This window comes from Drosophila biarmipes, unplaced genomic scaffold (assembly GCF_025231255.1).
Source record: "Drosophila biarmipes strain raj3 unplaced genomic scaffold, RU_DBia_V1.1 ptg000008l, whole genome shotgun sequence".
NCBI classification, from domain to species: Eukaryota; Metazoa; Arthropoda; class Insecta; order Diptera; family Drosophilidae; genus Drosophila; species Drosophila biarmipes.
The window spans coordinates 3,752,232-3,780,197 of record NW_026114529.1 but is presented as its reverse complement, the minus strand read 5'-3'; the positions used below and the strand labels follow the sequence as shown (position 1 = coordinate 3,780,197).

Sequence of the window (27,966 nt, the reverse complement as noted above, 5' to 3'; positions counted from 1 at the left end):
TCATGGGTATATGGTTATGATATCGAAACCAAAGCCTAATCGTCAAAAGCACGCCAAGTTCGATCAAATGTCAAAGTTTTGATTACTGTATTCTTCAATTACCATGGCGTGGTGCATCAGGAGTTCTTACAATTCATGGCTTTTGCATCACGATAATGCCCCTGCTCACTCATCTTTGCTTCTGAGAGATTTTTTGGCCAAATACAACAACACAATAATGCCTCAGCCACCATATTCACCGGATTTGGCCCCATGTGACTTTTTCTTGTTCCCAAAACTAAAGAGACCTATGAAAGGACGGAGATTTGCAACGATTGAAGAGATAAAGACTGCATCGCTGGAAGAGCTCAAGGCTATACCGAAAAGTGCTTATGGGAAGTGCTTTGAGGATTGGAAAAACCGTTGGCATAAGTGTATTGTATCTGAGGGGGATTACTTTGAAGGGGACAACATTAATATTAATAGTTTTTCTTGAAAATTCAAAGTCACCATACTTTTTGAACACACCTCGTATTTTACAAGGTAACGTAGTCGAGTTTTTTTCTCATAATTGTAATTTTACAATGACAATTTAGCCGGTTTTTTTTTTTCAAAAAATGTTATTCACTTTATAGTCTTCAAAAAAAATGAAATTAAAAAAAAACTCGACAGCGTTACCAGGGGCTAACTCTTATCTAACAAATGAACTTGTATTTTTTGATTTCTGATGATCCAGCGCCGAGTTACGAGGGACACCGCAATTCAACATTTTTTCGACACCCGTCCGTTGCTACCATTGCCATATTTTTGAATATTTCTTTGCTAAAATTGGATAAGACATTCTTTAAATGTTATACTTTAATGTACCATTCGTTGAATAAATATATATTGACTGTGTCGTCAGGAAACAAATCACAAAAACATTAAATTTTTCCTATGGTTTGAAAAATTTTATGTGTTTGGGCCAGTGCCCAGTGGTTGATTTCATAGGCCAAAAACAGTTTAAAATTGGTTATTTCTTGCCTAAAAATACTACTATTAAATAGCAGCGTGCCGAAAAGAGATTTTTTCCAGTTGAAAACTATGGGAAGCAAAGTTTTTGGGCAGTTTGGGGGCTATACAAAGGGCTTGGCAAAATGTTCTTTGGTTTAAACGATAGGTATTAACGAGACCAATACGTTTGAGTTAAAAGTTTGTTTCTAGAATTAAGCTGCAGGCGCTGAAGTATTTATAGAATTGTGCGCGATAAAGTGGGCGTGGCACCTTACATTTATAATTCAGAACTAATTAAAAAATGTTATTTCCAAACTTAGGATATAATCACAAAAAAAAAAAGAAAGATCATAGATATAATTTTTTCATGTTGTTTTCCCATCAATTTTCCGATTGGTCCAATGGAAACTATATGATACAGTCGTCCGATTTTTATAAAATTAAATTCGACATTCAGAACTAATTAAAAAATATTTCCAAGCGTAGGAGGTTATGTTGAAAAACACCGAAGATACAATTTTTTAACATTATTTTCCCACCAATTTTACAATCTTTCCTTTGGCAGCTATATGATATAGTCGTCCGATTTTGATAAAATTTAATTCAAAATTCAAAACTAATTAAAAAGTATAATTTCTTTAAAAATTGTTTTCCTATAATTCCTATGGGAGCTACAAGATATACTTGTCCGATCCGGCTGGTTCCGACTTATATGCAAAAGAAGACTTTTGGGAAAGTTTCAGCTCTATAGCTTTAAAACTGAGAGACTAGTTTGCGTAGAAATGAACGGACAGACGGACATGGCCATATTGACTCATCTAGTGATGCTGATCAAGAATATTTATACTTTATGGGGTCGGAAACGTCTCCTCCACTGCGTTGCAAACTTCTGACTGAAATCATTATACCCTCTGCAAGGTTGTAACAAGAAAGGAAGTTATTATAAAGGGCCCCCGGGAAACGTTATTTCCCTTTTGCGCACGGCCCGCCAGACTCTCCACACCCGGTCCAAAGTCCATGGCTCCAGTTTGACCCTCATGCGCTGCTTTCCGCCGATGTCCAGCCTGATGCTGTCGACCAGCTGATGCGTGATGCATATGGCATGCTTGTGTGACGCTCCGTTGTCGAGATGAGGTACCTTCTCTCTCGGTCCAAAGTTCACGGCCGCGTCCGAAGTCCGGCGGCGTCCCGTTACTTCCATTTGCACACGGCACCCTCGCTCTTCTCGTTAAGTCTCCGCTCTCTCTTTCTACATCCCTGGTCTCCAAACTCTGTTGATCTCCAATCCCTCTTGCTCTCCAAGCTTTCTTGCTCTCCTTACTCTCACGTTCTCCGTCCTCGATGTCCAAACTCTCTCGTTCTCCGTCCTCGATCTCCAAACTCTCACGTTCTCCAACCGCTCTTCGCAGGCAAAGCAAGATTGCTTGCCAATACAATAATATTATTATTATATGGAAACACATTTCAATTAGTTGTTGATAATGGTGTGTTTATACGAATAAAAAGTATCATCACATTATACCAACACCATGGTATACCCCTCAAAACAATCAACATATCAACACAACCCAACTCGTTTTAACATCAACAGATCCATATTACAAAACACCTTTATATCACCCTAAAACAATTTCACATCGCCTTAAACAATATCCGTGTTGTAAGGAAGATGGAGTTGGGTAGTTGTTTAAAATACACGTAAGACATATTTATAGAGTTTGATATATCCCATCTTATTCTGCAACCAGCAAAACAAAACAATATATATTTAAATCCAATAATTTAGTACTTTTTCAAAAAAATTTACTAAGGATAAAAATGTAACCAGAATCTGATTTTGAACTTTGTTAGCAGTGATTAGAAGAGATGGAAATATAATGTCCAGTACTATGAAATTGTAAGCCAGTTTTGAATGTAGGAGAAAATGTGTCTGAATGGCCACCTATCAGCAGCCAATCTTGCTAAATATTAATATTCAGCAGCGGAAATATGTGAACAGAAAATTAAACTACAAGCATTATATGTGAATCTTGATGTCATCAACTCAGTGTGACGAATATAAGGTGATCAATAACCCCATTAAATAATAACAGTTTAATAATATTAATTAGTTTTACCAATCAAATCAAATTAATATTTCAGATGAATGTATCGTAAAAACATAAATTTAAAAACAAAAAAAAAATAGGTAGAGATCAGAAAAATATTGAAAATAAATAATAAGAAGCCATTAAAGAGGGAAGCCGGAATCCGTTTTAAATTTGTGTTTCTTGCTTAGGCTTACTTTCAACCCAACAAAAAGTCGTCCCAAACCAAAAACTTCATTAAAAAAAAACAAGGATTAACGCAAAGATCGAGTACCTCGACTATTAGATACCCGTAACTCAGCTTAAAAGAACAAAAGAGAAATGGAGCTATATAAGCAGCAAAGCGACATTGTATAGAGCCACCTACCCACCATTTTAATATATAATTATTTGGGTGGCAGATCGATTTAAAGAGAAATAAGGTATTAAACTTTTTAGTTTTAAAATCTAATGCATAATATCTGAAGAATATTGTGTCTAAATATAAAGTCAATTAAAGAAAAGTGGTAGAATGGTTTCGTTTTACACTGTATTTTTTTGTGTTAAAAACTTTAAAGCTCAACTCACGTCATTAAAGTCGGTGCCCATCATAACTTCAATACCGATTCTTTTGAAATTTTAAACACTATTTCTGTACATACGAGGTGTGTTTAAAAAGTAAGGTGACTTTTCAAATTTCGCGGGCTACATATTTTTGATTATCGATATTTTTGTTTTGTTATGTTGGTACACTCTTCCCTAACATCTGTACCAAGTTTCAATTGAATCCCCTTTTTTGTTTAGTTGTGAGAGGCGTAAAAGTAACAAGTTGTTTTGCGTGCTCAGCGATTTTTTGCTATCCAAAAATATGGATCAAAGGATTTGCATCAAATTTTCTGTAAAAAATAAAATGAAGTGCTCCGAAACACTAGAAATGTTGACAGTAACATACGGTGAAACTGTTCTGAGTAAAAAAAATGTTTTCAAGTGGTACAAACTCTTCCAAGATGGCCGGGAAGATGCCAATGACCAGCCCCGCTCTGGACGCCCAAGCACGTCAACAACTGATGAAAACGTTCAAGCAGTGAAGAAAATTGTTTTGGAAAATCGTCGAATCACTATCAGAGAAGTTGCTGAAGATGTCGGTATATCGCTTGGCTCGTGCCATGAAATTTTTTCAAACGTTTTGGGCATGAGTCGTGTGTCAGCGAAGTTTGTTCCAAAATTGCTGAATTTTGACCAAAAGAACCGTCGCATGAGCATCGCTCAAGAGCTGTTGGATGACGTCAACGACGAACCAGACTTACTCAAAAGGGTCATAACTGGTGACGAATCATGGGTATATGGTTATGATATCGAAACCAAAGCCTAATCGTCAAAAGCACGCCAAGTTCGATCAAATGTCAAAGTTTTGATTACTGTATTCTTCGATTACCATGGCGTGGTGCATCAGGAGTTCTTACAATTCATGGCTTTTGCATCACGATAATGCCCCTGCTCACTCATCTTTGCTTCTGAGAGATTTTTTGGCCAAATACAACAACACAATAATGCCTCAGCCACCATATTCACCGGATTTGGCCCCATGTGACTTTTTCTTGTTCCCAAAACTAAAGAGACCTATGAAAGGACGGAGATTTGCAACGATTGAAGAGATAAAGACTGCATCGCTGGAAGAGCTCAAGGCTATACCGAAAAGTGCTTATGGGAAGTGCTTTGAGGATTGGAAAAACCGTTGGCATAAGTGTATTGTATCTGAGGGGGATTACTTTGAAGGGGACAACATTAATATTAATAGTTTTTCTTGAAAATTCAAAGTCACCATACTTTTTGAACACACCTCGTATTTTACAAGGTAACGTAGTCGAGTTTTTTTCTCATAATTGTAATTTTACAATGACAATTTAGCCGGTTTTTTTTTTTCAAAAAATGTTATTCACTTTATAGTCTTCAAAAAAAATGAAATTAAAAAAAAACTCGACAGCGTTACCAGGGGCTAACTCTTATCTAACAAATGAACTTGTATTTTTTGATTTCTGATGATCCAGCGCCGAGTTACGAGGGACACCGCAATTCAACATTTTTTCGACACCCGTCCGTTGCTACCATTGCCATATTTTTGAATATTTCTTTGCTAAAATTGGATAAGACATTCTTTAAATGTTATACTTTAATGTACCATTCGTTGAATAAATATATATTGACTGTGTCGTCAGGAAACAAATCACAAAAACATTAAATTTTTCCTATGGTTTGAAAAATTTTATGTGTTTGGGCCAGTGCCCAGTGGTTGATTTCATAGGCCAAAAACAGTTTAAAATTGGTTATTTCTTGCCTAAAAATACTACTATTAAATAGCAGCGTGCCGAAAAGAGATTTTTTCCAGTTGAAAACTATGGGAAGCAAAGTTTTTGGGCAGTTTGGGGGCTATACAAAGGGCTTGGCAAAATGTTCTTTGGTTTAAACGATAGGTATTAACGAGACCAATACGTTTGAGTTAAAAGTTTGTTTCTAGAATTAAGCTGCAGGCGCTGAAGTATTTATAGAATTGTGCGCGATAAAGTGGGCGTGGCACCTTACATTTATAATTCAGAACTAATTAAAAAATGTTATTTCCAAACTTAGGACATAATCACAAAAAAAAAAAGAAAGATCATAGATATAATTTTTTCATGTTGTTTTCCCATCAATTTTCCGATTGGTCCAATGGAAACTATATGATACAGTCGTCCGATTTTTATAAAATTAAATTCGACATTCAGAACTAATTAAAAAATATTTCCAAGCGTAGGAGGTTATGTTGAAAAACACCGAAGATACAATTTTTTAACATTATTTTCCCACCAATTTTACAATCTTTCCTTTGGCAGCTATATGATATAGTCGTCCGATTTTGATAAAATTTAATTCAAAATTCAAAACTAATTAAAAAGTATAATTTCTTTAAAAATTGTTTTCCTATAATTCCTATGGGAGCTACAAGATATACTTGTCCGATCCGGCTGGTTCCGACTTATATGCAAAAGAAGACTTTTGGGAAAGTTTCAGCTCTATAGCTTTAAAACTGAGAGACTAGTTTGCGTAGAAATGAACGGACAGACGGACATGGCCATATTGACTCATCTAGTGATGCTGATCAAGAATATTTATACTTTATGGGGTCGGAAACGTCTCCTCCACTGCGTTGCAAACTTCTGACTGAAATCATTATACCCTCTGCAAGGTTGTAACAAGAAAGGAAGTTATTATAAAAAATATTATTCAAAATAGTATAAGATAATATGTCAAACACCAAATACACAAACACTATAATTTGTTTCATATTATTTTCTCACCAATTTTCCGATCATTATAACAGCATATCTCCGTCTTAAAGTTCTAGCACTCCATTTCGAATTCTTTTGCACATTATAATTTTATTGAGTCGGCATATGCCGTGGATTAACAATATAATTTGGAGTAAAACATATGTAATAAACCTACTTATTTAACTTACCTACAATTATTAAAAGGATAATGAACTGCTTATATATCAGCAGCAAAGCGATATTTTACCGACTTTTTCAGTAGATGTTATGTGGGCGGCAGACAGACATAAGCGTTTTGGAGATTTGTAGTGGGCGTGGTCAATGGGTGTTGATGAGACAAACCCAATTCAATTAGAGCGGGCGTGGCACCCCGCTGAAACAAACTTGCCCTGCACGCCAAGTATGAATATACTAGTTCTTATAATTTCCGAGATCTCAGCGTTCATACGGACGGACGAACAGACGGACATGGACGACATAGATCGTCTCGGCTAAAGATCCTTATCAAGAATAAATATACGAGGTGTGTTCAAAGAGTAAGGTGACTTTGTATTTTTAAGAAAAACTATTTATTTATTTATCAATATTACTGTTGTCCCCTTCAAAGTAATCCCCCTCAGATACAATACACTTATGCCAACGGTTTTTCCAATCCTCAAAGCACTTCCCATAAGCACTTTTCGGTATAGCCTTGAGCTCTTCCAGCGATGCAGTCTTTATCTCTTCAATTGTTGCAAATCTCCGTCGTTTCATAGGTCTCTTTAGTTTTGGGAACAAGAAAAAGTCACATGAGGCCAAATCCGGTGAATATGGTGGCTGAGGCATTATTGTGTTGTTGTTTTTGGCCAAAAAATCTCTCACAAGCAAAGATGAGTGAGCAGGGGCATTATCGTGATGCAAAAGCCATGAATTGATTTTGCACAATTCTGGACGTTTCTTTCGTATTGCTTCTCGCAAACGGCGCATAACTTCCAGATAATACTGTTTATTGACCGTACGACCATATGGTAAGAACTCCTGATGCACCACGCCATGGTAATCGAAGAATACAGTGATCAAAACTTTGACATTTGATCGAACTTGGCGTGCTTTTTTCGGCCTTGGCTCACCTGGGCTCTTCCATTGTGACGATTGGGCTTTGGTTTCGAAATCATAACCATATACCCATGATTCGTCCCCAGTTATGACCCTTTTGAGTAAATCTGGGTCGTCGTTGACGTCATCCAACAGCTCTTGAGCGATGCACATGCGACGGTTCTTTTGGTCAAAAATCATCAATTTTGGAACAAACTTCGCTGACACACGACTCATGCCCAAAGTGTTTGAAAAAAATTTCATGGCACGAGCCAAGCGATATACCGACATCTTCAGCAACTTCACTGATAGTGATTGGACGATTTTTCAAAACAATTTTCTTTACTGCTTGAACGTTTTTATCAGTTGTTGACGTGCTTGGGCGTCCAGAGCGAGGCTCGTCATTGGCATCTTCCCGGCCATCTTGGAAGAGTTTGTACCACTTGTAAACATTTTTTTTACTCAGAACAGTTTCACCGTATGCCACTGTCAACATTTCAAGTGTTTCGGAGCACTTAATTTTATTTTTACACAGAATTTGATGCAAATCCTTTGATCCATATTTTTTGATAGCACAAAATCGCTGAGCACGCAAAACAACTTGTTACCTTTACGCCTCCCACAACTGAACAAAAAAGGGGATTCAATTGAAACTTGGTATAGATGTTGGGGAAGAGTGTACCAACAAAATAATAAAAAAAAAAAAAACGATAATCGAAAACATGTTGCCCGCGAAATTTGAAAAGTCGCCTTACTTTTTGAACACACCTCGTACTTTATGGGGTCGGAAAGGCTTCCTTTTACCTGTTAATACTATCTGACCAATCTAGTAAACCATTTTACTCAACGAGTAACAGGTATAATTACTTTACAAAAAAATAGCACTATTGCCGCATGTAAGTATGTATGCATCGTACGGAAGTTCCACAGTGGCACACGTCAGTTTCAATCATCAGATATAGCAGTGTTGCACATCACAAAAAATTTTCTGTCATAAAGGTAAGAATTTAAAAGCTTGTTGGTATTTTAGGGGAGAATTGTCTTGTACATTAGACCTTCAAGCCAGACTCTATCGAATACTTGAGAAATATCTAAAAATATGGCAGTATAGTATTCTCGTTTTTTGAACGCGTTCCGAATTTCTAATGGTTTCCGGTTGACCTGATCCATTGTTCCGTGCTTTTCATGAAACCCAAATAGATTTGACGGGATTCCTTCCTGGAGTCTTAGGTATGTGTTTATCCGAGTCAATACGCATTTTTAAAATTTTTAATGATGTTAACGATTTGGTTTGGGCGAAACTCAATTGGCTCGTGTTGAAGCTCATATGGCAAAATGGGCTAGAAAACGCACTAGTGGAAGGATTTGGGTAGAAGACATTTTTAAGCTAATGTCAAAATGTCTCAATCGCTGCGCGCCCAGCCGACTAATATATTTCTAATAGGCATCACAGTTTCTTTCGGTGATCTCAGAGATGGGTGAACTCTCCATAGTGAGAGTTTTGAACTAGAGGTTGACAATTGCGGTGGTGGACATATGCTTCTTCTTCCTGTGGAGCTTCAGTAAGTTGACGAAAGGCATGTCTTAAGCTTTGCTTAGCAGATGACGATCTGTGGAATTGCCACTCTCGACGAAAGCGTCGCTTTTCGAGGACGAGCTTTTCGACTTGTAGATTTGTCTTCTTTTCATTGCACTGTGTATTTATAGTTTGAGATGTTGAAGCTCGAGCTGCAGAGATCCAGTGAATTAACAAAGCTGTCTACGTCGGCTTCATCGTTGAGATCAGGACTTAGCTCAATGTGTGACCTAATATACTTTCTTTACTTAACCCAATTGGTGAGGTATCATTTAATTATTTTTTCAATGTTTTGGAGGAGAAGATCCGGCGCTTATCAGATTTTTGGTAACCGCAAAATTTATTAAATCGAGTAGTTTCTTTGGGTCTGCCGGCCAGTATGTTGGTGTACAGGATGATACTTAGTCAAGCTTGTTCTTGGCTTTGATAATTGCACTATAGAGCTGCTATCCTTTTGGAGTCACGGTTTCTGATTAGAATTTCAGTCCCACCATTCGGCTTACCATCTGGTTGATTTGTTCCGTAGAATGGATATCCTCCTTGTATTTGTTTGTAGGGTGTGTTTCTGAAAGCAGCATTACGTCGACATGGTTATCGAGTAGGAATTGAGCTAACTCAAGTTTATGCTGCGAAACGCCGATAGCGTTCCACGTAGATATCCGTAGGGAAGTCATTATTTGGATTGTTGTGAAACCAGCCTTTGAATCAATTGATTATGGTTTCGCAATAAATCTAGCATAGTTGTGCGCATAAACGATATAAATTCTGTTGTAGGATGCATTTTTGGGTGCGGGCAGGTAAGGACTTTTCAGGTCCTTATAAACTTGTCATCCTTTATCCCGTCCCAGTTTACACTATGGCCATATTCTTGGCAGTTCGCACATTGTACTGGTCTAATACGTTTCTGCTGTTCCTCAACTGTAATTCGGCGGTGCAGCAGTAATTGAAGATTGTTTATAGGGTGCACTTCGTATTATTTCAGGTGCTTATTTTATGGTTCGAGCTAAACCTTAAAGAGTGGTTGCGCCTTTCTTCCCTGTTAAGGATTTTGAAGAGTGTCTTAAATCCCATCTCTGTCTAGGTGATACGTGTAAAAGTTATTTTTGTTCTCGGTAAGATATTTTGATAATACTCTGTAATTATCTTTAGACTTCATTTTAACCTTTGTGTCTCAAATGTTGCCCTTTACAAGGGGTTTTTTGGAAGTTATCCTAGCCAATAAGCTCAATAATTTTGTTGACAAGAACATTGGAACTTTTTAAGACGTATTAATATTTGAGCTGCTAGCTGATAATGTCGTTAAACGCGCTGTCGATACACTGACGTTGTCAAAAAAATTGCGGTGCGGAGCAAGAAATCGCTCTCTCGGTCTCTAAATAAGAATTCGGTCAAGTTGGGGTAATTGATCAGATCTTGCATTATTTTCGGTTGCTTTAAAATATAGGTATGCGTTATTTCTTTGTACTGAGAGACGTGTCTCGTCTTGCTCACATTGACGTTCTGTGCTAACGTCGTTTTGACTTATTGTAACATAGATTGATTTAGTTAGATGTTTAAATATTTTTTTTAATATTTTATAATTATGAATTTAGATAATATAAACATTCGCGATTTTATCGCAGAACGCGTATTTTCGCTTTAGTGTAGATTTATTGGACCAGTCACTGCACTTTTATGATTTTATTGAAAAGTTTTTCCGTGAGTACAATAAATAACGTCTTCATGCGACGATGATTATTTGGTAGTGTTTTAAGGATATGGCGGTTTTTTTTTTCTGTTCCTCAAAAGAGGCATTAACGATTTCGGGATAATCCCAAAAGTGTATAACCTTTGACATTCCTGAACGTTTAACATGCAACACATTGTTTTATAAAGTTACGTTTTAAAATTTGTATTTATTTGTAGTGGTAGAACTAATGGTTCTTGTATTGAGCTGTTTAACATCATCTAAAATTTCTAGGATCATTAAAAATAATTATGGGACAAAAATATTGTTCATTTGAGAAGTCCCCCAAAATCTTGTTTTGCGTATTGCTTTTGAGCGGATCATCCGCTTTTGACAGTTGAGGTGTCATCCGACGCGTATTTGAAGTGGGAACAAAACTTTATTAGTGGCGTGTATATATATAGTAGTCACCAACGTACACTCTCCTGGTGTGCTTTGTCACTACGTGGACTACCGTTCATAGTGATAAGAGCAAAAAAAATTAAACCAAAAAGAGTAAGTTTTTTTATTGTTTCCGAAAACATAGAATACGAAAAATTCAAATAAAGCATAGCAAGAACCTGCAAGATTGTAAAATTGATCTTAAAAATAAAATTGATCTGAGTAGAAATTGAAGTGTATTATTATCTTGGTTTATACTAGTTTTATCGTGATAAGATAGATTTTTAGAAAGCTTTTTAAATTGATATTAAAAGAGATTAAAATGGAAAAAGATTCGTTCGCAAAATTTATGAAAAAGATAACATAATCTAAAAAAAAAAAAACAAAAAGAAAAATTTGAAAAAAAAACAAGGAACGTTATAGATGTTATCGGGGCGGCAGAAAGATTTAAGCGTTTAAACCATTTGTGGGCGTTAGAGTGGGCGGGGCACATTTTTTAGGTCAGTTAAAATGTTGTTTTTATCATAAAAACTGTTGGCGCTACAGATTTTGGTGAATTGTGGGCGTTAGAGTGGGCGTGGCACCCAACAAACTTGCACTGCTCAGGAAGGCCAGGAATCTGAATGTCAAGTTTGATTGTTCTAGCTCTAATAGTTTCAGAGATCGCAGCGTTCATACGGACAGACAGACAAACGGACATGGCCAGATGGACTTGTCTAGTGATGCTGACCAAGAATATATATGGGGTCGGACACGTCTCCTTCACTGCGTTGCAAACTTCTGACTGAAATCATTATACCCTATGAAAGGATATGAAAACGACATCAGGCAAGGGAAACTCTAAACAATATATTTTTTTATATTTATATTTTTTTATATTTATATTTTTTTATATTTATATTTTTTTATATTTTTTTTGTTGCATTTATTACATCTGTTAAAATTGTCCTTTCTTAAGACGTGGGCCGAATACGGATGGACCCAAAAATATCTAGTTCGCTTCTTCTTGATAACTACAATCTTTTGTTTGTATTCAGGCCAGTGTGACCGCAAATTTGTACGCAGATATTACCACATTAATCAACACTGGACCCGCAAGAAATAAAGATCTGAAAATATATTTTCTTAAGCTTTAGAAGGGAAAAGATAAATTCATATTAAAATTACACTACAGGTAGCTGTATTAGCTTGAAAAGTCGAATCTGTTACAGTGGTGGGTGTTGCTAGCAACGAAGTATGCGATGAAATTTTAAACGAATTTATATAATAAAGTATCCTTTATCCTTTATGTAAATAAGATCAGATTTTTTTTTTGGCTGGGAGGGGGCGGGGTCGGTACCATAAATAATAAAAGGGGGAAACTTCTATTTCACCCTCAGAAAAGATTCAAATCGAATTTTAATTAATCTCTGTGGACGGAAGAAGAAATGAAAACCTACAGTAATCGAATGTTTCGAGTCACATATCAATCGGAAGATATTGCAAAAACTAAAAAAAACTGCATACCAAGACTGAAAAAAAAAATAAATTAGTTTAAAACAAAAAGTGAAGAAAGTGAAAAAGTAAAAATTTGGAAAATTTGATCTGTTGGGGCCTGTGGAGATAATTACAATTAAAGTGAGAAACTGCAGCTTGTGCTATATGTCGTTAAAAAAGGTATTTCAAATTACTATATACACCTTTTTTTATTTATATTTTTTAAGCCGTTTTTCTCATTTCTCAAAAACGGCTAACGATTTCAAGGTGTATATCCCTTGAGATTCCATAACTTTTAGTTTACGACACATTCTTCTAAAAATAGCTGTTTTAAAGTTATTAATCAGCAAAAATTACCACATTTACCAGTTCAAGGCATCTTACACTGCCTGAGCATTGACCTTTTTTTTGTGCGAATCCAAACTTTATTTTGAAGGCCCGTAACTTGTGAAGAAACTTGTAAAGTACGAAAGTTACAGGTTTGTGCTATATGTCGTTAGAATGGTATTTTAAAATACTTTGTTTGATTTTCAAATTTGATTTGTCGAAATACTATCGTTTAATGATTATGACCAAAAGTTTTTTTGTTCCGATATTTTGAAAATTATTTTCCTATTTTTCAAAAGCAACTTAAACGATTTGAATAAATACATTTTCGATCGCCAATAGGTTTTTACCTCGTTCAGAGGTGTTTTTGTTTGATATCAGAAATTCTTGTGTTAAAAATCAATATTTATAATTCGTCTACTTTTATAAAATAAAAAGCCCGATCGACATTCCTGAACGTTTAACATGTTTTAAAAAGTTACGTTTTAAAATTTGTATTCAACAAAAATCGCCACATGTACTACTCAGAAGCCTGTAGCTAGATGGGAGCGTATGATTTTTAGCTATTTATAGCTGTTTTCTCGCCAAACTAGGTAGTTTTTACAAAAGTGGTAGAACTAATGTTTTCTGTATTGAGCTGTTTAACATCATCTAACATTTATAGGATAATTAAACATAATTATGGGACAAACGGACAAAGAAAAATTATATATTAAACAGAGTTTATTTAACAACATTTTGATAATTTTACAATGTATTGTAGGTAATAACTGTTGTTATGAGTGTAAAGCTAGCAATATAAGATAAGATATGTATAAAATTAAAGAATGCGAAAAGGAAATGTTATTATTTGTTGTTTACAAAACACTGGTCTCAGTGAAGAAAGATTTCATGGTTTTTTTAAAACCTGATAACATGAATCAAAATTTTTTATGAGTAGATAGAGAGAACAAACCAAGAATATTGGGCTTGAATTCGTTCTTAAAAACCATGTAAGCACAAATGTTCTTGAAAAAAAGAAAAGTAAATATATTTAGATTTTTGATTTCGTTAATTGAACCGCTTGCGTGTATATTGGCCCTTGAGCCGTACGGAACTTTCTTGTTTTAATTAAAGAATTGCATACAGCTTTCCAAACTTGTCAAATAAAATGAAAAGGGAAAACGCTTTAGTCGGCTAAAGGAAACGCAGAGAAGACAGAAGTAGGCAAGCAGCAAGTAATTTAACTTAATTATGTTATGTTATAAGCGTTTTTGGGCGTTATAATGGGCGTGGCAAACTACTTTATCTTCAATGGATACATTTTGGCAAGACCAATAATTTATATTTCATTTTAGTTAACTGCAGGTTGCACGCTTTTTGTAAATTGTATGAATAATCATATAGAAATTCTAAAACATTAAATTTCTTTATAGCTAACTGCTGATTTGCAGCTGCGACCAACATTATTTACTTCACTGGTATATATTTATGTGCTATATTATAGTAGCTTAGAACAAATTTATTTGATACCTTACCATTGAGATGCCAGGATGGAAAAACTCTTCTGGAAGGGACACCATCTTGAGGTACAGAGTTAGAGCCCCTCGAATTTAGCATTTGTCTTAAAGATGAAAAAAAATATTGAATTTTTTATTATTTAAGATACATGGGCACCACGACAATCTAATTAAACCAAATCCAAAACTGGGTTGATGTAAATCCTAGACTAATTATACAAATAATATACTATAAATAAAATATGATTCGTAAACCTATTCAATTATTTATGTTTGTGTTTAAATTAAAATATATCTCTTAAATTTTTAATGTTTTATTAGATTAATGTGCAGTTTTTATATGTTACTGCTCATTTTCGATTTCTACTTGAAACAATTTTAATTTCATCGCTAACCGCTTTGAAACCAAATATTTTAATCTAATTTGAGCTCCCTTAACATACTTTTTGAGAGACATTAGCATGCTCGCAACTTTGAGCCTTAGCTCTAGCAACATATTATTGAAGTCACCCATTTTCATTTGTGAGCTCAGCAATCTTAAACAATGTTTTAAATTTGTTTTACTGTTTTGTGTAATTTAATTTTTAATATAATTTTTTAATATAAGTTCAAAACTGGTCAAAAAACTTTAATACGCTTATTGATTGATTTATTATCCAAGCATAAGCACAAGAGTTATATACTGTTATTTGTATGACTGAAATACTGGATACCCATAGTTCAAGATTTCCACACAACTTAAGCTGAATCAACTCGTCTCTGTTTCAAAGGTTCTCATTAGTATTTGACACACTAAAACTTCATCGACATAAAAGTCCTTCAGTAGGATTTTTGAATCTCTCGGGTATTCACCTTGATGTTCCACATCGAGTTATTCCAGCACTCGTCCGCCTGAAATGGTGCACCTGATGTTCCGTACGTTACAGGGCACATTTGGAAATGCTTAATCGGATCGGATGTTCTCTCTAAACAATTTAACTTTCATTAACCCATATTTGGCGGAACATTTAACATTCGCTAAGAACGCGAACGTGTACATTCGAAAGCAAATAGATCGCGTAGGATACTGGGCCCTGCGAAAAGAATGTCATTTAACGCCGTACCATTATTGTCCCGAAAGGCTCTATTAAAAACTACTCGCAGCTTTCGTCCTAAGAGGTGAGGAAGAAAAAACGGGTTCCCCAAGTTAAAATACTTCCGCAAAAAATATAAGTACTGGGTATGCAGCGGATCGGTTTGTTTTTTAGTCTTCGCTTCTACGAATTGAATCGGTTATGAGCTCCATGTAGAGTTTCTCCAAATTCAGACTTTTTCGGCTTGAATGGAAGTTCTACGACAAAAAGTGCATTAGAAGATTTCCATTGTTGTGGTAAGAGCAATAGCGTTGCTTGTGCTCGTTGTGATGATTAGGGTTATAGCACATCCGAATATCGACAAAATGGCGATAAGATTACCCTTGTCGTACATCTTAATTATTTATTTATTATTAACAATTAACTGCGGGCAAATGCTTAATTATAGAAGTGCTGAAAACTAAATAAGCAAAATTACAAGTCTAATGATTCAAAATGTCTTAATATAATGGAACCGTACCAATAGGTATATTAAATGACAAATTATTATATAGGCTATTGTAGTTGTAACACAGTGCACGAAAAAGTTAAGGCTGAGCATAAGAACCCCTGGACAAAGAGAGCGCAATAGTCAAAATGAGCGTATAAATCTGGAACATTTGAAACTCTGTTGGAAAAAAGTGATGCTAATAGACAAACATTATAGCATTGCAAGTTGTAAAGTCTTGTCGATTATTAAGATAGAAGTAGACTACCAGATTCCCAGACAAGATTACGCAGTGCAAATATCAGAAATTGCTTTTGTACAGATTCGATAATGGTTTGAGGCTCCTTATACAATTGTCTCCATAAACAAGAAAAATATTCCAGGATTGGACGTACTAAAGCAACAAGCTACCAAAACATTGGTCATATTCTTTGGACCATCGCTTTATAAAAGATAAGAATGCCTTGTCTTTGTTTGGCAATTCAGTAAAATGGCGTCGCCGAACATAAAAATAGAAGATCATGCTATAACTTAAGGTAGATCGTTAATAAACAGTATGAAATAAAGTTTCAAAGTCACTGCCTTGGGGAACACCGGAAATAACGTCAAAAATATAAGATGGCTCACTCATAATAAAAACTCTCAGTTAGTTAAGTTAAAAAGTTGTGTAATCAAAAATAAAATATTATTAAAATGTTTTAAAATTTATCTTGGGACCCTATTAGAACCAGCTGAGACGTCAATATAATAAAAATACGGTGTAGTGGTGTTGTTGGGTTAAGAAGAATAAGTGGAAAAAAAAACGAATAGGTAATGTTTTGTTTGTGTTTTGTTTGGTTTGTGTTTTTCCTGCAGTATTCCTTATGCTCAAAGGCTATGCTTATTTCTAATGTTATTCTGTTAATTTTTTCGATATGTTTCATAGTTTTGACGCAAGCTAATTGATGAGGAACAACATTGTGTGCTCCTAGATTTGTTAGAAGGCATTTTTCGAAAAACTTAGACAGGCACGAAAAAAACACTTTTTGGTCTGTACGATAATGGAATTGTGTGGTCTTTTCCGGGCTTCGGTTCTGATGGTAACCGAGAATTATGAATAGCACAGTTTGGAAGTTCAATTAAAATTTTCAGGGTTATTTGGCCACCGCCTTTTTCGGTTTCAGTTCCCGAATGACTTTCGCGATCTCATTTGGCTGAAACAATGGAAATAGATTTAAATTTAAAGCAAAAATTTACGCTCTATCTTCGTCGCTGTGGATCCAGCTGCGTAATAAATTCCTTATTATAGTGACTGTTTCGGTTGGGGAGCTCAGATTTGGGTGAGCCCTTCACAGAGGATATGTGTACTGATTGGTTTGTAATGTACCGCAGCAGTCTATTTTCTGTTTCCTGCTTTATATCTCGATTTAGTATGCGAGTGGCTTCCTTAAGCCGTTATTTTGATGACGGCGATCTGTTGGCATGCCAGGTGCGTCGCAGGCGCCCCTTTTCTAGGACTAACCGTTCAATTTGCAGATTCGTTTTGAAGTAGTTGGTTTGCACGTCCCTGCCTTGTGTTGTTAAGATAGTGGCTGCCTCCACGAATATATCTTCAATAGCATCGGTAGAGCAGTCAATGCCCGCTTCGATGTTGAACTGAGGGTTTAATTTGTTCGTCTGTGCGTCGTCTGCCTGTGGGGGTAATCTGTAGTTTTTGTGGTTTGAAGAAGAGTTTTTAGCATTGGCGAAAGGTCTGAAAACAGGTCCGGAACTTTCCTGGGGCCTGATTGCTTTGTATAATAGCCTTCCTTTGGGAGTCACAAGAAGTGATTCCTAGTGTATGTGTTTGGCATTATAGTCCCCTGCAGCTATAAAGCGTTCCCCAAGCAAGTTGTTAAAGTCCATGAATTGTCCTTTAGAAATTGTAAAGCGAGGTGGGCAGTATACAGCAGCAATGGAGAGGTTACTTTTATCCGACTGCAGTTTGATTGACGCGGCTTGCAAGTAATTAATTGCAAGCCTTTGGTGAAACTGGTACTTGATGCGGCTTCTGATTAAATTGCCGGTTCCGCCAACTAGAACATCTATAAAATAGCTTACAGGAAATATCAGCTAAGTCAGATATGCATTGAGACGCCCAAACCATAAAATTGTACAACCCCTGTTTTTTGCCGTGTGGTTTTCGTCACAGTTTACTCATTTCTTCTTTTTTGAATCTTTTTTGTTGGCAGAGCAGTTTGCCGAATTGCTACAAGTTCCAACCCTGAAGTATCCATACTCCTGACAATTCGTGCATTGCACTGGGTCGTCTCTTTTTTGAGGCTCTTCCACCTTATTTTTTATTTTTTGAGCTCCAGCTCGACCCTGAAGAGTGGTTGCGGTAATGATAACTTCCTTGTCGGTTGTGTCGAGCTCGATTCTTGTTAGTACCACTTGGGGGGTTTGCACTGATAACTCCACGCCGTCGGAGTAGGAGTAGCAGTAGGTAGGCATGGTGAGCATGATCGTGCCCTTTAGCTATCGAGCGTTGAGACATACGTGAAGTAACCGTTTCTTAGGCACACGGAGCTTAGTCGCTCTATATTTTTTCTCTATAAGCTTTTTGTAGGGTGACACTAATTTATTATGCATAAATGCACTTGTATGCACTTGTTAAGGCAGCAGGAGCTTGGACCTAAGGCTGAAAAACTATCGAACCCACTGAAAGAAACCAGCAGGCAGTGCACGGCTTTTACAGAGCTTTGGCAACATTTCAAATGCAAAATGTAACAGCCATCGATGAACTGGAGAAGTGTTTTTGGGCTCTCGACTTTTAGCAGTACGACTTTGCAATAGCGTATAGGAAATATCAGATAAACGTGATAGTTGTTAGTAGAACACAAAGGTAGTGAGACGCCCAGCCAATATAAGAATCCGACAGAGCGAGAAAATCGGAATGAAGAAACTGTAATAACGCAATTAGCAGGGCGGAAAACTGGGAGAAAAAATGGCCTGATGTCATGGTCGCGGTGAGCTTAAGCACGTCGGAATACACCGGATACTCCCCGTCCAACCTATTGGAAACTAACCACGAGCGTAGAAAAACACAGTTCAACATCATACACGTACAATATTGACGAATTTCGGCCTAGCCTCGATTTTCGCGCGCTCTTGGGTGGGTCCAACTTTTTGCTATTTCACTGGTTAAAGTTAAATTTATGTATGTTAATAATAAAGTAAAAATGTATACTGCATTCGTCGGAAAGTACGAAAGTCTAATCGGAGAGTCGATCTAGCCATGTCCGTGTGTCCGCATGAACGCTTAGCTAGATGAGTAGGACTTGGCATGCGGATTTCGGGCTTCGTGCGCAAGATTGTTTAACGCAATTCGCGAAAAACTGTAGCGCCTACAGCTTTTATATTAAAAAAAATGTTTTATTGAACGTATGGTCTCATGAACATCTATCGTTTGAGCCAAAAGAACGCCCACCCCAACGTCCACAAGCCGCCTAACAGTATGGCGGAAAGTTTTTATGCCTGAAAGAACATTTTATTTGAAATAAATTAGCCTTATTAATACCTTATATTGCAATAGCAGTTAGAGGCCTTATATTCTTTATCAGCATCACTACACGAGTCAATCTAGCCATGTCCTTCTCACCGTCTGTACTTCCGTTCCTACGCAAAACTGGTAGTACATAAGTCGGAACCAGCCGGATTGGACAGCTATATCTTATAGCTCCCATAAGAATAATCGGAAATTTTTAAAATATTATTTTATTTTTTTAACATTTTTTTTTAGCATATACAAAATGGGACGACTATATCAAATAGCTGCCGTTAAAAAGATCAGAAAATTTGTTGGAAAATAATATAAAATTATATAAATTTTAGCAACTGTGTTTTTTTCGAGTTTTTCGAGAATTTTATACAAATCGGACGAATCACATAGATGTCAAAGAAACAGTCAGAGAAAAAATAAAAAAATTTCTTTGTTTTTAAATTATTGATGCTAGCAACAATCCTTAAAAATTTAACATGGTGTTACTAACGTTGATTATTTCTTATAACTGCAAGGGTATACAAACTTTGGCTTGCCGAAGCTAACGTTTTTTTTTCTTGTTCCCCCCTTAGCGTTCGGACTTATTTAAACAAATTATTTTTTTTCTTTAGGAGTTATAGAATCCGATCCGTTCCGGCTCGTTCAGACTTATGTACTCCCTACAATAAAAAAAAAACTTTTGGGAGGGGTCCTCCTGAAAGCTTTAAAACTGAGAGAATAGTTTGCGTAGAACAAAAGAAGACAGACAGACATGGCTCGACTTTTCTAGTGGTGCTGATTTTAAAAAACCTCTCCATCACTACTTTGTAAACTGTATAATAATATCATTTTACACTTTCTGCAAGGGTATGAAAAACAAGAAAAAAAGTTAACTTCGGCAAGCCAAAGTATGTATACCCCTGCATTTATAAGAAATAATCAACTTTAGTAACGCCATGTGAAAATTTTAATGATTGTTGCTGACTTCAGTGATATTAAAAAAAAATTAGTTCATTCTTTTTTAAGACCATTGGTTTTACATCTATATGCTAGAGTAGTATGATTTTTATTAAATTGAATTCGAAATTCTTAAAAATATGAGAAATTATATTCTTAATATAATAAGATAATATGTCAAAAAGCCCCAAAGCTATAATTTGTTTTATATAATTTTCACACCAATTTTTCGATCGTTCCCATGACAGCTATATGATAAAGTCGTCCGATTTTGATCAAATTTAATATGAAATTCAGAACTAATTAAAAAGTGTTATTTCCAAGCTTAGAAGGCTATTTGTTATTAAACACCAAAGCTACAATTTGTTTCATATTATTTTCCCACCAATTTTCCGATCGTTCTATGACGGCTATATGATATAGTCGTCCGATTTTGATAAAAATTATTTCAAAATTCATAACTAATAAAAAAAAATGTTCTTTTCAAACTTAGAAGAATGTATGTTAAAAAACACAAAAGAACAATTTTTTTCAAAATTTCCGACTAATTTTTCGATTGTTTCTATGACAGCTATATGATGTAGTCGTCCGATTTTGATAATATTTAATTAAAAACCAATCAAAAAATGTTATTTCCAAGCGTAGGAGGTTATATGTTAAAAAAACACCGAATATATAATTTTTTCATATTATTTTACTACTAATTTTCCGATTGTTCATATGGCAACTATATGATTAAGTCGTCTATTTTTGAAAAAATTTTATTCGAAATTAGGAACTCTTTGTAGAAAGTCTTGCTTGTATCAGATTCTATACACCCGCAATGTCGGCAGATATCACTAAAAAGTATAGGCAAGTGGTTTAAAATATCTTCCCGTAGCAGGAAGGAAAAGACTCTATCGACTGAATTTTATGTCGATGTCTTATTAACGGGGCGATCTGAAACAAGAAAGTAAGTCGTCCGAATTTTATTAAACTTAATTAAAAATTATTAAAATACAAAAAATAATATACCCAATTTATAATAATATGTCAAAAAACACGCAAGCTATAATTTATATCATATTATTTTTTCCACAAATTTTCGGATCTGTCATATGGCAGCTATTTGATATAGTCGTCCCATTTTGATAAAATTAAATTCAAAATTCAGAACTAATTTAAAAATTTTATTTACAAGCGTAGGAAGTTTTATGTTAACAAGAAAGGAAGTTAACTTCGGCAAGCCGAAGTTTTTATACACTTGCAGTTATAAGAAATAAGCAACTTTAGTAACACCATGTTAAATTTTTAGGGATTGTTGCTGACTTCAGTGATATAAAACAAATGATTTCATTCTTATTTTTGACCATTTTTTAAATCTATAGAGCAGTCCGATTTGTATACCCTTGCAGAGGGTGTAATGATTGCAACGCAGTGAAGGAGACGTTTCCGACCCCATAAAGTATATATATTCTTGATCGTCTGTCCGTCCGTTTCTACGCAAACTAGTCTCTCAGTTTTAAAGCTATCGGGCTGAAACTTTCCCAAAAGTCTTTTTCTATTGCAGGAAGTATATATGTCGGAACCAGCCGGATCGGACAATTATACCTCATAGCTCCCATAGGAACTATCGGGGAAAACATTTAAAAAAATATATATCTTCGGTGTTATTTAACATATAACCTTCTAAGCTTGGAAATAACATTTTTTAATTAGTTCTGAATTTCGAATTAAATTTTATCAAAATCGGACGATTATGTAATATAGCTGACATAGTAACAATCGGAAAAGTAGTGGTAAAATAATATTGAAAAATTAAATCTTCGGTGTTTCTTAACATACGAGGTGTGTTCAAAAAGTAAGGGACTTTGTATTTTCAAGAAAAACTATTCATTTATTTATCAATATTAATGTTGTCCCCTTCAAAGTAATCCCCCTCAGATACAATACACTTATGCCAACGGTTTTTCCAATCCTCAAAGCACTTCCCATAAGCACTTTCGGTATAGCCTTGAGCTCTTCCAGCGATGCAGTCTTTATCTCTTCAATCGTTGCAAATTTCCGTCCTTTCATAGGTCTCTTTAGTTTTGGGAACAAGAAAAAGTCACATGGCGCCAAATCCGGTGAATATGGTGGCTGAGGCATTAATGTGGTGTTGTATTTGGCCGAAAAATCTCTCACAAGCAAAGATGAGTGAGCAGGGGCATTATCGTGATGCAAAAGCCATGAATTGTTTTTCCATAATTCTGGACGTTTCTTTCGTATTGCTTCTCGCAAACGGCGCATAACTTCCAGATAATACTGTTTATTGACCTTACGATCATATGGTAAGAACTCCTGATGCACCACGCCATGGTAATCGAAGAATACAGTGATCCAAACTTTGACATTTGATCGAACTTGGCGTGCTTTTGACGATTAGGCTTTGGTTTCGATATCATAACCATATACCCATGATTCGTCACCAGTTATGACCCTTTTGAGTAAGTCTGGGTCGTCGTTGACGTCATCCAACAGCTCTTGAGCGATGCTCATGCGACGGTTCTTTTGGTCAAAAATCAGCAATTTTGGAACAAACAGTTTCACTGTATGCCACTGTCAACATTTCAAGTGTTTCGGAGCACTTAATTTTATTTTTTACAAAAAATTTGATGCAAATCCTTTAATCCATATTTTTTGATAGCAAAAAATCGCTGAGCACGCAAAACAACTTGTTACCTTTACGCCTCCCACAACTGAACAAAAAAGGGGATTCAATTGAAACTTGGTACAGATGTTAGGGAAGAGTGTACCAACATAACAAAACAAAAAAATCGATAATCGAAAATATGTTGCCCGCGAAATTTGAAAAGTAACCTTACTTTTTGACTTCTTATAACTTCCTACGCTTGGAAATAACATTTTTTATTTGGTTTTGAATTTTGAATTAAATTTTATCAAAATTGGACGACTATATCATATAGCTGCCATAGGAACGATCGGAAAATTAGTCGGAAAATATGAAATAAAAATTATATCGTTGATGTTTTTTAACATATAACTTTATAAGCTTGAAAATAACATTTTTAAATAGTTCTGAATTTCGAATTAAATTTTTTTAAAATCGGACGACTATATCATATAGCTGCCATAGGAACTATCGGATAATTGGTGGGAAATAATATGAAACGAATTATAGCTTTGGGGTTTTTTGACATATTATTTATAATATTGGGAATATACATTTTTATATTTTTAAGAATTTCGAATTCAATTTAATAAAATTATTGATTATTTTTTAAAACTGCAAGGGTATACAATCTTCGGCTTGCCGAAGTTAACTTCCTTTCTTTTTTTTCAATAAAAACCACAAAAGATAGAAAACAATTGCCTTGGCCAACCATCCCATTATCATGTGACGCCGTGCGCTAGCTTGGCCGAGTGTGGCCTTATCATGTTTTGACACGACTAGCAAAGCCAAGAAGTCCAGCGGTTTGACCGGTGAAATACCTTCTCAAGACATCGTCAACAGCTAAACTAACATTTTCATGCGTTTTTAAACTTGTTCACATTAACATTTTTTAATAAGTTCTGAATTTTGAATTTAATTTTATCAAAATGGGACGACTATATCAAATAGCTGCCGTTAAAAAGATCAGAAAATTTGTTGGAAAATAATATAAAATTATATAAAAATTAGCAACTGTGTTTTTTTCGAGAATTTAGAGTTAAATTTAATACAAATCGGACGAATCACATAGATGTCAAAGAAACAGTCAGAGAAAAAATAAAAAAATGTCTTTGTTTTTAAATTACTGATGCTAGCAACAATCCTTAAAAATTTAACATGGTGTTACTAACGTTGATTATTTCTTATAACTGCAAGGGTATACAAACTTTGGCTTGCCGAAGCTAACGTTTTTTTTTCTTGTTCCCCCCTTAGCGTTCGGACTTATTTAAACAAATTATTTTTTTTCTTTAGGAGTTATAGAATCCGATCCGTTCCGGCTCGTTCAGACTTATGTACTCCATACAATAAAAAAAACTTTTGGGAGGGTCCTCCTGAAAGCTTTAAAACTGAGAGAATAGTTTGCGTAGAACAAAAGAAGACAGACAGACATGGCTCGACTTTTCTAGTGGTGCTGATTTTAAAAAACCTCTCCATCACTACTTTTTAAACTGTATAATAATATCATTTTACACTCTCTGCAAGGGTATGAAAAACAAGAAAAAAAGTTAACTTCGGCAAGCCAAAGTTTGTATACCCCTGCAGTTATAAGAAATAATCAACTTTAGTAACGCCATGTGAAAATTTTAATGATTGCTGCTGACTTCAGTGATATTAAAAAAAAATTAGTTCATTCTTTCTTAAGACCATTGCTTTTACATCTATATGTTAGAGTAGTATGATTTTTATTAAATTGAATTCGAAATTCTTAAAAATATGAGAAATTATATTCTTATTATAATAAGATAATATGTCAAAAAGCCCCAAAGCTATAATTTGTTTTATATAATTTTCACACCAATTTTCCGATCGTTCCTATGACAGCTATATGATAAAGTCGTCCGATTTTGATCAAATTTAATTTAATATGAAATTCAGAACTAATTAAAAAGTGTTATTTCCAAGCTTAGAAGGCTATTTGTCATTAAACACGAAAGCTACAATTTGTTTCATATTATTTTCCCACCAATTTTCCGATCGTTCTATGACGGCTATATGATATAGTCGTCCGATTTTGATAATAATTCTTTCAAAATTCATAACTAATAAAAAAAATGTTCTTTTCAAACTTAGAAGAATGTATGTTAAAAAACACAAAAGAACAATTTTTTTCAAAATTTCCGACTAATTTTTCGATTGTTTCTATGACAGCTATATGATGTAGTCGTCCGATTTTGATAATATTTAATTAAAAACCAATCAAAAAATGTTATTTCCAAGCGTAGGAGGTTATATGTTAAAAAAACACCGAATATATAATTTTTTCATATTATTTTACTACTAATTTTCCGATTGTTCATATGGCAACTATATGATTAAGTCGTCTATTTTTGAAAAAATTTTATTCGAAATTAGGAACTCTTTGTAGAAAGTCTTGCTTGTATCATATTCTATACACCCGCAATGTCGGCAGATATCACTAAAAAGTATAGGCAAGTGGTTTAAAATATCTTCCCGTAGCAGGAAGGAAAAGACTCTATCGACTGAATTTTATGTCGATGTCTTATTAACGGGGCGATCTGAAACAAGAAAGTAAGTCGTCCGAATTTTATTAAACTTAATTAAAAATTATTAAAATACAAAAAATAATATACCCAATTTATAATAATATGTCAAAAAACACGCAAGCTATAATTTATATCATATTATTTTTTCCACAAATTTTCGGATCTGTCCTATGGCAGCTATTTGATATAGTCGTCCCATTTTGATAAAATTAAATTCAAAATTCAGAACTAATTTAAAAATTTTATTTACAAGCGTAGGAAGTTTTATGTTAACAAGAAAGGAAGTTAACTTCGGCAAGCCGAAGTTTTTATACACTTGCAGTTATATGAAATAAGCAACTTTAGTAACACCATGTTAAATTTTTAGGGATTGTTGCTGACTTCAGTGATATAAAACAAATGATTTCATTCTTATTTTTGACCATTTTTTTAAATCTATAGAGCAGTCCGATTTGTATACCCTTGCAGAGGGTGTAATGATTTCAGTCAGAAGTTTGCAACGCAGTGAAGGAGACGTTTCCGACCCCATAAAGTATATATATTCTTGATCGTCTGTCCGTCCGTTTCTACGCAAACTAGTCTCTAAGTTTTAAAGCTATCGGGCTGAAACTTTCCCAACTTCTTTCTATTGCAGGCAGTATATATGTCGGAACCAGCCGGATCGGACAATTATATCTAATAGCTCCCATAGGAACTATCGGGGAAAACATTTAAAAAAATATATATCTTCGGTGTTATTTAACATATAACCTTCTAAGCTTGGAAATAACATTTTTTAATTAGTTCTGAATTTCGAATTAAATTTTATCAAAATCGGACGATTATGTAATATAGCTGACATAGTAACAATCGGAAAAGTAGTGGTAAAATAATATTGAAAAATTAAATCTTCGGTGTTTCTTAACATACGAGGTGTGTTCAAAAAGTGAGGGACTTTGTATTTTCAAGAAAAACTATTAATTTATTTATCAATATTAATGTTGTCCCCTTCAAAGTAATCCCCCTCAGATACAATACACTTATGCCAACGGTTTTTCCAATCCTCAAAGCACTTCCCATAAGCACTTTCGGTATAGCCTTGAGCTCTTACAGCGATGCAGTCTTTATCTCTTCAATCGTTGCAAATTTCCGTCCTTTCATAGGTCTCTTTAGTTTTGGGAACAAGAAAAAGTCAGTGGCTGAGGCATTAATGTGGTGTTGTATTTGGCCAAAAAATCTCTCACAAGCAAAGATGAGTGAGCAGGGGCATTATCGTGATGCAAAAGCCATGAATTGTTTTTCCATAATTCTGGACGTTTCTTTCGTATTGCTTCTCGCAAACGGCGCATAACTTCCAGATAATACTGTTTATTGACCTTACGATCATATGGTAAGAACTCCTGATGCACCACGCCATGGTAATCGAAGAATACAGTGATCCAAACTTTGACATTTGATCGAACTTGGCGTGCTTTTGACGATTAGGCTTTGGTTTCGATATCATAACCATATACCCATGATTCGTCACCAGTTATGACCCTTTTGAGTAAGTCTGGGTCGTCGTTGACGTCATCCAACAGCTCTTGAGCGATGCTCATGCGACGGTTCTTTTGGTCAAAATTCAGCAATTTTGGAACAAACAGTTTCACTGTATGCCACTGTCAACATTTCAAGTGTTTCGGAGCACTTAATTTTATTTTTTACACAAAATTTGATGCAAATCCTTTAATCCATATTTTTTGATAGCAAAAAATCGCTGAGCAGGCAAAACAACTTGTTACCTTTACGCCTCCCACAACTGAACAAAAAAGGGGATTCAATTGAAACTTGGTACAGATGTTAGGGAAGAGTGTACCAACATAACAAAACAAAAAAATCGATAATCGAAAATATGTTGCCCGCGAAATTTGAAAAGTAACCTTACTTTTTGAACACACCTCTTATAACTTCCTACGCTTGGAAATAACATTTTTTATTTGGTTTTGAATTTTGAATTAAATTTTATCAAAATTGGACGACTATATCATATAGCTGCCATAGGAACGATCGGAAAATTAGTCGGAAAATATGAAATAAAAATTATATCGTTGGTGTTTTTTAACATATAACTTTATAAGCTTGAAAATAACATTTTTAAATAGTTCTGAGTTTCGAATTAAATTTTTTTAAAATCGGACGACTATATCATATAGCTGCCATAGGAACTATCGGATAATTGGTGGGAAATAATATGAAACGAATTATAGCTTTGGGGTTTTTTGACATATTATTTATAATATTGGGAATATACATTTTTATATTTTTAAGAATTTCGAATTCAATTTAATAAAATTATTGATTATTTTTTAAAACTGCAAGGGTATACAATCT

At 34.9% G+C, this 27,966-nt stretch overlaps 1 protein-coding gene across 12 annotated transcripts in view; it reads right to left on the bottom strand.

Moving 5' to 3' along the window:
• LOC122818715 (vesicular glutamate transporter 1) overlaps positions 1–27,966 on the bottom strand; it is a 162,706-nt gene that overhangs the window by 83,686 nt on the left and 51,054 nt on the right. For 11 of the 12 annotated variants that reach the window (XM_044093781.2, XM_044093780.2, XM_050889844.1 and 8 more), the window contains exon 2: positions 14,424–14,509. In XM_044093781.2, coding sequence (XP_043949716.1) covers positions 14,424–14,505 — 82 coding nt within the window. In that variant the 5' untranslated portion in view covers positions 14,506–14,509. Of the gene's footprint in view, positions 1–14,423; positions 14,510–15,257; positions 15,326–27,966 lie in introns of those variants that run through there. The other variant, XM_050889843.1, reaches the window with a different exon arrangement.